Source organism: Montipora foliosa, chromosome 2 (genome assembly GCF_036669935.1).
Source record: "Montipora foliosa isolate CH-2021 chromosome 2, ASM3666993v2, whole genome shotgun sequence".
In the NCBI taxonomy this organism is placed as follows: Eukaryota; Metazoa; Cnidaria; class Anthozoa; order Scleractinia; family Acroporidae; genus Montipora; species Montipora foliosa.
In genome coordinates, this window is record NC_090870.1 from 61,622,303 (window position 1) to 61,633,975 (window position 11,673).

Consider the following 11,673-nt stretch of genomic DNA (forward strand, 5'->3'; position numbering starts at 1 on the left):
GAACTCAAGACATTTTTATTTAGACTTGCCTATCAATGAGCGTCAGTCATTTATATAAATATAAATATACAAAAAATGACATTTTAGATTTTACTTAGACTAATCAATATATTTTTAATTATCTACATTAGGTTTCAGATAATATAATTTTATTGTAATATAATTTTAGGTATAATTTAATTTTTTAACTTTAACCAATTTCGGTTGTAAACAGTGCCATCGAATATTTATAGTGAAGGTGCTATATAAGTGTATCATTATTATTATTATTATTTGAATTCATTTCGGCCAGAAAAAGGAAAACAGACCCAAAAGTGAACTCAAAGCACATGCTGATGTCTCAACAGAACCTTGTTTGTGGGGTCAGTGCAAGTAGAGGACTGGAGACAAAAATAAATGAATACAAAAGATCACCAATCGAAGAAACAAAGAGTCAGGCCAATATTTCATGTTTCTTCTTGTCGTAACACAAAATTAATACACAGATTGAAGTGCTTATCACCTCTAACTTGACTAGGGTGCATCCTGGGCCCAGCTAGCAGTTTTATAATATAACATTTCCTAAATTGTTTATGCGTGCATGGCGCACGGCCTTCCCAATCCCTGAATGGATTTTGACACTAAGTCTTGAGAAAATACTAAAAATGTTTTGCCTATTTGTGTTTTATCTACAATGCAGGTCACAATAATAATTATTGTTGGGACACTTTGCACTTAAATTACAAACAATTTCCCCCTCCCCCCGTAACAATGTTGAGTTTAGGTGAGTCAAGAAACCATTTTAAGTGCATTGGCGCCCTGCAGTGTGTCAACATTGTTTGAGGGAGTGGTGGGGGGGGGGGGGCGGGTAGTTCTGTAAGAGCAAGCCTATGTGCCATGCAATGATTACATTTTTGTATACCAGCCAATTAAGGAACTATCTCCTTCAGTTTGGCTACCACACCATTTTGCTACGTGAAGCATTATGCAATTTAAAGACACGGGACGAAACTAAGTCAATCAACAACTGACATGTTTTATTCCTGCTCTCCCCAGTTCCTATTGCGCACGCTCTATACAGTCCAAATTTCATGCTAACACAACACTACCAATCACATTGCTGTCTCCATCACTACCAAAACCACACATCCTTTCATTCATTGATAAGTCTAGGTCATTAAACACAGAACAGATCTTATCCATTATTGTCTCTGCTTTACAGTTTGATAGCTCAAATGTTCCAAGAAATGAACATTCATTGCTCCTTTACTTGAAAGGGTTTGTGGCCATTGTTTTTGATACAAGTCAATTTGATACAAATTGAAGTTGTTTCGATAACATTAACAAATTCGATTCGATACGAAAAACCATGTTTGAGAATGTTTATGCGAAATTATAATTGATCCTTATCGCCAAAGATGCAGCTGCCATACATTGAACCTACAGTATGCCATATGTGAGCCCGGGCCGTCAGTATGATCACTTCCAATTCCATTACTTTTTCCTTAGCTTTATTTTCTACCAAATAGTGAATCTAATAGATAGTAATTGTATGGTACATTTCGTTGATAGTGACAACTTTTATCGTTGACTTCATAACCAAAGATCCATCAGATTTCTAAATTGTATGCAGAAAGAAAAGAAACTGTAACTTAAAATCTGTCCTGGTACTTATCAATCAATGAATGTCTTTAAAACTATAATCAGTTCTATAGCCGGCTTAAAGCACATTTGAAGTCACTTTCGACTAACTCCTATTTAAGATTGATTGGGTGTTTACATTACATGAAAACAAGTCTCCTTTTGGAAAGTAAATAGGTAATTAAGTCAACTTTATTTATAGAGGGTAGCACATACAGTAACAGATGTTTCTGATAAACCAGTGGACCCATATCCTAATAATAATTAACAACTATTCACCGATGTGGAGGTGGCTAGTGGTGGGTATTTACCGAGCCGCGAAGCGGCAAGGTAAATATCCAACGCTAGCCACCGACACTGATTTAACATTTATGATCTTAAATGATTATGATAATAATGTACTCTTGCAAGGGAATATGCATGTTAGGCAGATAGATTTTGCATTAAAGTAATGTTATATGGTGAGTAAAACGTTTCAATGTTACTAATGTTTTGTTTATGTTTTTTACTCATTCAGAAACATTGGAGTGGATCTCAACACCTACAACTGGAAGGGAACCAGAGCCTCGTTCATTTCACTCGTGCACTGCTGTGGGTAACAGGGTGATTGTCTTTGGTGGAAGGAGCCCACAGAATATTCATTTTGATGACATACATATCTTTGACGTTGGTACAAAGCAGCAATGTGCTAATCTGTTTTGTATAGTAAAAATAATGATCGATAATAGAGTTTATGAAAACAACACAGATAAGGAGAAAGCAAGTTTGTTTTGCGCAGATTCTTTAAAACCAATTATTGACTCCTGAACCAGCCCCATTAACGAGTAAAATCGTCGGGTGGTAGACAGAGTAAAATCTACTCCTAGGAGTCAATGAGTTAAATCTTCCTTTGAAAGGCAAGGACATGCAGTTATGAATTTAATGCACTCACATCCTGTAGCCTCGTTATGGATTTATCTCCATAACAGGAGGGCTGTACAGTAAATTCATCATCATCATCAATTCAATTTTGATCCGGGTTTATCCCCGTAAACGGGGGTGGCCGGATTTACCCCATTTACCTCTCCATCTCGCTCGATTCATTGCATCCTTTTTCTCCAATCCAACACTCTTGCTCTCCTTCTCCACTTGCGTCTTCCACGTCTTCTTTGGTCGTCCTCGCTTCCTCTTGCCCTTCACTTCAAACTCAATGCTCTCATTTTCTCAGAAAATGCCCATTATCCCACCTCAACACATGCCCGTACCATCTCACTCCATTCGCCTTTGCCATCTGAACCACTGTTTCCTTCAATCCTAACATCTCCATTAGGTCCTCTGTCCTCTTCTTCTCCATCAGTTTTGCACCACACATTTCTCTCACCATTGCTTTCTTGATCCTTCTCAAAATTGCCATCTCATTTTCCCTCAGATACCATGTTTCACTCCCATATACATGTAACATGTTATATGGGAGTGAGAGTAAATTATGTTTAAAATTAGTGATCTGTAGAATAATGAAAGTGTTGTCATTGTTACAGGTACTTGTGAATGGCTTCAGCCATCAGTTTGTGGGGATAAACCTTCTGCAAGGGGAGTGCATACAGCCACGCTTGTAGGAAACCAGTTTGTTTTATATGGAGGTTCTTCCAAGTTTGATGAAGAAGCAATGCAGTGTCAGCAGTATTTTGGTGACATTCACCTGATAGATCAAGGTATTACTTTTGATTTCTTAATTTTCTCATTATTCCACTTATAAACTGTGTCTAAACATCATTAGTTACTAGTGCCTTGCTAGAATTGTGGAATTGAAGTTTGCCCCTTACACTTTTTGTTTTCTTGGTTTTGCATCACTTTACAGAATAACTTGAAAGGAAGTTCCTGTTGAAAAAAAACACACTTGAAGATAGATAGTTTATTTATTTAACTCATTTCAAAACAGCATAAGTACAAAATAAAAAAGTTAAGATTTACAAACAACAAAAATCGTGAATAAAGGAAATAAAGTACAAGTATCTAGGTAATGAGTGAGTTGCAATCACTCAAGTAGCAGTGACTGATCTAGTGGACGCAGATCCCAATGGAAAAAGCAAATCATTGAAAAAGTCGTGGCTGTGCACCTACACAAGTATTTGCTAAGTAACCGCCTTTACGAGCCACTACAGTTGTACCCCAAGGCTCTGTGCTTGGACCTTTTTTATTTACTATATACTGCACCATTAGCTGGCTTATTTTGACACCTGACGATACGCAACTTTACGTTTCCTTTTCAACAAATAATGACCTGGAACTGACTGAAGCTGTTGAATGTATCGAGCTATGCCTGTCTGATCTGGACAAATGTACCCCCTTTGGACAAGCACGTGTTCAAAGGGATTAATTGCACAACGTACACCCTCTAGTATCAGGTTATAGTAGTCGTTGGGGAATTGGTGAGTATTAAGAAACTGAAATTGAACAGTAAAGAAAAAGCCAAGTTCTTCTTTATTCACTCAAAATTTAGACTACAGCAATACTTACCGTCAATCTGCTTTGGCCAAGACACTATTCAGCCTCCTCAAACTGCCAGGAATATTGGTGTCACTTTTGACAGTACCATGTCAATGCAGCCTCACATTAATTTTGTATGTAAATCTGCATTCTATCACCTTCTTAATCTATCACGTATCAGGAAATTTCTATCAATGGAAACTAGTAAAACTTGTGCATGCCTCATCCAAACCCGACCACTGCAAGTCCCTTCTGTTCAGTCTTCCAAAAATGCTGTCAAAAAACTACGATATGTACAAAATGCCACCGCTCCTTTACTAACGTTTTCCTTGAAATACAACCATATCACTCCCATCTTGAAAGATCTACACTAGTTACCAATTACTGAACGTACAGAGTTTAAGAGTTTAATTCTCACTTTCAAGGCTTGGCATGATTTGTCTCCCTCACACATACAAGAACTGATTGCTTTGTCTTAACCCTACCAGCTATATATGAAGTCTTATGGATCTAGAGCTTTAGCTGTTGCCTCACCAAACTTTGGAACTACTGTAACAGTATCTACCAGAACACATAAAAAAATCTGATAATCTTGAGACTTTCAAAACACGACTTATAACTTATATATGTAAGGAAGTCTTTGTCTAGCTTTATTTGTGCATAACTTTTCATGACTTGTGAAGTGCTTAGATCACGTCTGGATAGGTGCTATAAAAGAACATTATTATTATTATTATTATTATTATTATTATTATTATTATTATTATTATTATTATTATTATTATTATTATTATTATTATCATCATCATCATCTTTGTGAACTGGATGATCTTTTTTCTGGTTTGCTTCCTAAGGGAGCGGGTCATAGCCCATGACCAAAGGTCCCTTAGAGTTTTCTTCTTACCCTAGAGCTCCAGCACCATTCTCAAAATCCTCGCCGTTCCCAGTAACATAGTTTTCTGTAGTAATGAAATACTAATTTTGACATTCAACTTTCCCAGCCACTTGTCCAAGTTTTTTGTTACACTTCCGAATGATCCTACAACAATTGGTACCACCTGCACAGTTCTCATGTTCCACATTCTTGCAATTTCTCTTTTAAGGTCCTGATACTATCATCCAACTTCTCATTCTCCTTTTCACCAATTCTTTTATCCGTTGGTATGACAATATCAATAATAGTGCACTGTCTCTCCTGTTTATTTACAACTACAATGTCGGTCTTCTGGCTTCAATGACATGATCACACTGTATGTTCACGTCCCACAGTAGTTTAACCTCATCGTTTTCACTTATATTTGTACACTGTCCGGTGTGTGTTCGTACCACTTATCCTTCTTTTCCAGATGATATTTCTCACACAACTTCCAATGAACTACTTTAGCTATGTTGTCGTGTATCTGAGGCAGCAGTTCCCAGGCTACGAGGTGAAGATCATCATAATGGATGCCCCCGGGGGTTCGATGTCACGTTGCTATATCGCTGATGACGATATTATTATTATTGTTATCATCATCATCGTTATTATTATTATTGTACAGCAGAGGATTCAACTGAATGCTACATTCCAATCAAGCGACACAGAGCGAAAACCATAACCTACTGAGTCATGGAGTAAAAAACAAAAAATAAACTTAAGTTAAAATGCAAAATCTATATATATATATACATACATACTGAATACTAAATGTGAGTTGTCAATAAGCCCTCGTAGAGTGCTCAATAGCTAGTGAAGCTAGAGCTGTGCATACAGTTACAGGTAAGATAGACTACATTCCGTGGTCTACAAATTTGTTTCGTAGGATTATGTCCCACTCTTCAGGATCGTACACCCCGTTCACCTCGTAGCCTGGGAACTGCTGCCTCAGTTACCAGCGAAGGGGTCTGTGCTAAAGGGTCTTCTCCTCATCCTTTCTTTTTCGATTGTTAACCCACGGGGAACTCATTTCCAGAGTCACAACTCTCTTGCACTTATGATTTACAATACGTGCATCCACCCTATTGCATCTGACCTCTTGTTGATCGGCGTATATAGGGACATCCCAATACGCTTTAACGTTCTCTGACTCATACACAGGCTTGGGCTTGTCGGGTGAGTACCAGGGTGGTATCTTGTCTATAATTCCCTCATCGTACAACAGCTCGTTAAACAGTACCTTCAGCGCTGCGTCGTGTCTAGAGAGATACTTGTTCTGGGCAAACGCACTACATCCTGACAAGATATGAGCCTTGCTCTCTGAGGCCTTGCTGCATAATCTGCACCTCACTTCACCTTCCGCGCTACTGTGGGTCTCAATGAGTCCAGCGATTGTGTGTGATGGACATTTCTTCTACTCTATGAGCCACCAGAAACACCTGTCCGCACTCAAACTGTCATCCTCCAGCCTGGTATTCACTAGAAACCTTTGCCATCGTTGGTTTCTGTTCTCATCCTCAAACTTCTCGATTTGGCACTTCACACCTCCGTCTTGATCTTTTGCACGTTTTCCAAATCCAAGTCCAACCCAAATTCCTCCGTGCACTTAGCAGCTTCTTTAAAAATGGACCTACGCCCCGTCCTCGCCGCTTGCTCTTCAAGCTCCCTTACCATTCCCAGTGTGGGGTCTTCATTACTGTGGAGTCTGACTGCACCCTTTTTCGTGGCTTTGTACTCCATTTCAGTAGAGCGCAGCCCCCGCCCTCCTTTACTTCTTGGCATATACAACAATGCAATTGAACTACATGGTTGTCTACCCCTACTCTCGACAACAATCTTGCACGCTTCCCAATGACATCTATTTCCTTAAGTTCCATCACTGGCCACTGTTGTCTCCACATAAGATATCCAAAAACAGTCAATGCAAACTGATTTGACACTGCCACCCGATGGTAATTGGACAAGGGACTTGCTGCACACCCCAGGACCAGCTTATCCTCCTGCATAAGACTCTCAAGTACTCCAGGGAACTTTTACTGCTCACCATCATCAAGACAAGGTATTCTAGTCCACTCAACAACTCTCCCCCCTGAGACACCAGTCACTTGTACCCCCCTTTTCACATGGGCCACCGCACACTTCTTTGGGTTCCACTGTAGCCCCACATCCTCCATAGACGACTTGACTATCTTCATAACCCTTTTAAGCTTACTCTTTGATGGAGCAAGATCTTGAGATCATCAATATACAAGAGACCTGCTGATAATAGGCTTGGACATTCGATATCCTTCAGTGACTCTGATCTTCATGCACCCTCTTTATTATTATGATGGGCGAATAATGCCATTCTGTTGATCTGGCGAAGTGTTGTAGTACAAAATGCAGCTCACGGTATTTCTCGCCTTGGCGTTCTCTCTTTTGACAAATCATCAAGTTTCATGCTGTTTCCTTTTGTATATTCCCTACCCCAAAACCCTTTCCGTTTTCTTTTTAGAACATTCATCAACAGGACGAGACTGTCGGTGCCCAATCTCAAGTGAGCGTGAGAGGGAGAAAGAGAGCGTTGAAAATAAAGTGCTTTCTTAAAGACAATAGTCGTCAAATAAAAATGCCAAATTCTTTGCTCGTATATACAATCCTTTATAGTTTTTAAACTAGTGACAGGCAGACTGTATGGGCTGGAAGACTTATTGGCATTCATATTATCAATAAACTCCAAATTTCATGTGAAGTGACGGGAGACGGAAAGTTGCCACTGAGGAAAAATAAGAAGCCGTGTTTTCCCAATGGAATCTCTTTCAAAAAAGTTATTTAAGATAGCAATATCTTTGGGGTTATCCACAGACTTGTTGTTTTTCAAAAAAGAAGCTATATAACCATTTCTACATTTTTCTTCTTCCTATGGAGTGACCACATAGCAGTTTCACCAGGGTGGACCAGCCCTCTCTATCACCAGCAACCCCAACTACCTTTTCTTGGGTGACTTTTATTTCCTTCAAATCTCAGCCGATCACGTTGTTCCATCTGTTACCTTCCAGGAGGTTCTCAAAATAACATTCTCCTTGGCAGTCTTCTTCGATCCATCTTGATTATGTGACCAAACCAGGTCAGCCGCTTCCTACAAAGTAGCTCCAAGAGTGGGGGTTTACCAGTTACACTGCACAATTCATCAGTGGACACGTAATTTCTCCATGTCACGCCAGTCATTCTTCTCAAACAGCGGTTATAAAAAGCAGATACTCATTTCTCTTCCTGGATGGTAATATTCTATACGTCTGCGCCATACTGCAGTGTAGTTAACACAACAGCTGGGAGTAGTCTTGCCTTGGTGCATGTTTATGCTTACATGACTATTTGTGAGAATTGGTAGCAATCTGTGGCCCTCCCTATGCTCTGGGATGACTACTCTATTTTGAGCCATGGTGCTACCCAGGTACTTGAACTTCTCAACCGTTCAACTCAGCTATTTCATGGACAAACACCTCTTCACAGAGGTGAGGTGTGTCATGCTTGAAATTGAGGGAGAGGATAATTTACTTTGAGATCGTTAATTATCAAAAACAGAAGGAGATATTGAGATAATTTGGTGAATAGATTACCAGTGATAGTGTTAAAATTGAAAGTATTAGCGCAGATGTTATCAACTGGAGTAGCAGTTCTTCTTCTTCTTCTTCTTCATCTTACCGTGCAGCCCACCCCCTTCTCGTAAGGAGATTCTTGTGAGTGTACAGTATGAGAAATAAGAGGTGCAGGTGTTAACATGAAATGAATGTGCAAGCGTAAAATCAAACAATGTCAATGGAATTGAGAGTTTACCATTATAGTTTCTGGACTTTTCGGCAGCACAAAAGAATTTGGAAGTCTGATAGTCTTTTTTAGTCGCGAATCATCCTCTGGAAAAAAAGACATTTGATGGTGTGTAGTACGAGAAAATGGGACTTTATAGCTACTACAATTAAGGTGTCTGGAAGATCTAGTCGTTGTGAGCAGAGGTTCTTGTGTGTCCAGGTCCACCATACCCTTTTGAAGTTTGTAAAACATACACAGCCGCTGAACCATCCGTCTCTCCTGAAGTAACACCCATCCCAGTTGCTGTAACATTTCACTGACACGAGATGTATTAGGAAATCTATTCAGGGCGAAGCAAGAAGCCCTATACGCTGAACCATTTCCAGCTTGTCGATGTTCGTGTTTGTGTAGGGGTCCCAGATGGCGGCATGATCCAATGTGGGACGGACGAGTGTGTTATATGCTAAATACTAAGGTCATAAGAACAGGCGAACTAACGTTTAAATTTCCTCTGAGGAAACCTCCAGTTACACAAGTTGGTTGAAGAATATAAGGCAACAAGAAGTTAAAATAATTGATCATAAAAATTGAGAAAGTTTTCCAATGCAGCATGGTTCACACAGTTCATCAAATTAAAGTTGAAGTCATCTAAAATGAATATATTCTTATTTTCTCTTGCTACATTATGCAGAATAGTGTTGATATGATCCGTAAATCTTTCAGGAGAGGATGAGGGGTGCCTGTAGTCACAATAACACTGATAGATATTTTTCGATTTACTATTCCTAATCTCAACCCAGACAGTTTCAAATTCATCATCAGATATATATAAATCAGTTCTTTTTAACAGCATTCAGTGTTTATTAGTGTAAAGAGCAACACCATCTGCAGGTGATGTGGAAGCATGTGAATGTAAATGTTATCCATACAGGGAATTATTCGTTTTGAATCTAGTAGAGACGTTCTCTCAGCGTTCAATTACTCCTATAATTTGGAAAGGAAAACCTATTATATGAAGGAGCATTATCAGCATGTCATGAACTAAAACTAGTTTATTTCCTACTTTTTTAATTTTGCAGAGAAACTCTTGTGTGGAAAGTCTGAAGGTCCAGAACCAACTGATGCACCATCGGTTGTTTTGCAAGATCATCCCAGAATAACTGCTGACATTATAGAGCCTGAAATAGTCGAGCAAGAAGAGCATGACAGCAGTGAATATGAAGGATCATCTGATGAGCAACAATGATCCAGAAATTTTGAAGCACATTTCTATGGCTGATTCTGTTACTTAGGCAGCGTTTACATGAACGTGGTTTCTTATCGACACTGTTTCACGGCTTTCGAGATCACGTCAAAATCAATACAGTGAAGTGCTTACACGGAACCGTTTTGAAAGTGTTTAGCGAGGTCATGCCAAGCTTGTTACCAGGCATTCATCAGAGATTAATGCAATGCAAATTTCTCGCTAAAAATAGTGATAATTTTTGTATTCAAAGAGGTGCGGTTTCGCCGTTTACACGACAGATGAACCTGTATCGTTTTCAAAACACTTCACTTTTTGCATTGGTTTCAAATTGACCCGGTTTCGGTAAAATTCTCGTTCGGGACAGTGTAAACAGAAAGCATAACCACTTCGAAGACAATGTGGTTACAAATGAGTTTCCATAAGTGACCATTAAGAGTGATTGATTGGTGCATTAACTACTTTATATATTCACTAATTGTTGTGTAGGGTTGAAATCGGACATACCTGAAATCGGACAGTTACATCAGCCAATCATATTAAGTGCACTCAGCTCAATCCACTAATCACAGAATTTATCTCAATAACCATAGCAACGACCACTTACCCTACCAAACTGGGGATTTTCCAAAATGGACGAGTTTGTAACATTAGACAGTGAAAAAGGAATGCATTAATTTTGTTTTCTCGGAAATTGTAATGGTTATGATTAATTGGTAACAGGGCCTCGTGTCTTCCAATTCGGGCTACGCGGTCGTCTGATTTTGTTAATCACCGGTATGATTACAGACCAAACTGGACCTCACTAAGTCCTATTACCATTATATACTATTCATATTCGCACTGCCCTCGGGGAGTCAGGAAGACCTGATCAAATTTGGGAAACTGTAAATTCAACTCAATGGGATGCATTTGAAAATCAGGAAAATAACTTTTTGGCAAGAAGCATGCATCCAAAAGTGTTTCCTTGATGGAAAAGGTCACGTCGTTTTCTTTATCCCATCACTGGCCTATAGTATGTCAGGATTTGGCCTTTATGATCACTGAAAAGTAGTTTGAGTTTTTTTGTCTTCCATCCATTTGAAACGTATCCATATCCAACATGTGACAAAGCTGAACTTCCTTTCCTAAACTTTCTTGTCTTGGTTATTATTGTTAACCATTTCCCTTCTGAGAGTGATACTTTCAGATTTTGCTTTGTTTAATGCCAGATAATTTTACTTGTTAATGGCGGCCACTTCAGGGGTGAGAGGGTCAATAACCGAATGAGTTAATTAAGGGAAGATTTTGGTTATAAAGAAGCCTGTCACATAGTTCTTGCCGTCTGTCCCATATAAAATTCTTCTATATTTTTTTCCTGTAACTTTTGCAAAATAATCTTATAAAATGAGCCGATCAATAGTCTTGTTTTGGTAACAGGGTGAGGGTCAGAGGTCTTTTCTGTAATTGGCAATTTACCTGTAACTGCTGATAGGCTATTTGAAACGATTCTTTCTAAGCGTGTGAATAGGTACCAAAAAGTGTTTTCTGGCCTAAATAAGTTTACATAATGTCTCAGATACTTGCAGGAAATTGACATTTTGTTTTATCCTCGATTTTATGAAGTTTTCTTCTTGTCTAGATTTTTGCTATGTCCAAG

The 11,673-nt window shown here is 38.9% G+C and overlaps 1 protein-coding gene across 1 annotated transcript in view; it reads left to right on the forward strand.

The window, feature by feature from the left end:
* LOC137984652 (kelch domain-containing protein 1-like) overlaps nucleotides 1-11,435 on the forward strand; it is a 22,626-nt gene extending 11,191 nt beyond the window's left edge. Inside the window, exons 5-7 of the mRNA XM_068831886.1 lie at nucleotides 2,138-2,290; nucleotides 3,138-3,311; nucleotides 9,871-11,435. Of these exons, the coding sequence (XP_068687987.1) occupies nucleotides 2,138-2,290; nucleotides 3,138-3,311; nucleotides 9,871-10,037 (494 nt within the window). The 3' untranslated portion in view covers nucleotides 10,038-11,435. The remainder of the gene's footprint in view (nucleotides 1-2,137; nucleotides 2,291-3,137; nucleotides 3,312-9,870) is intronic.
* The last annotated feature ends 238 nt before the right edge of the window (nucleotides 11,436-11,673 follow it).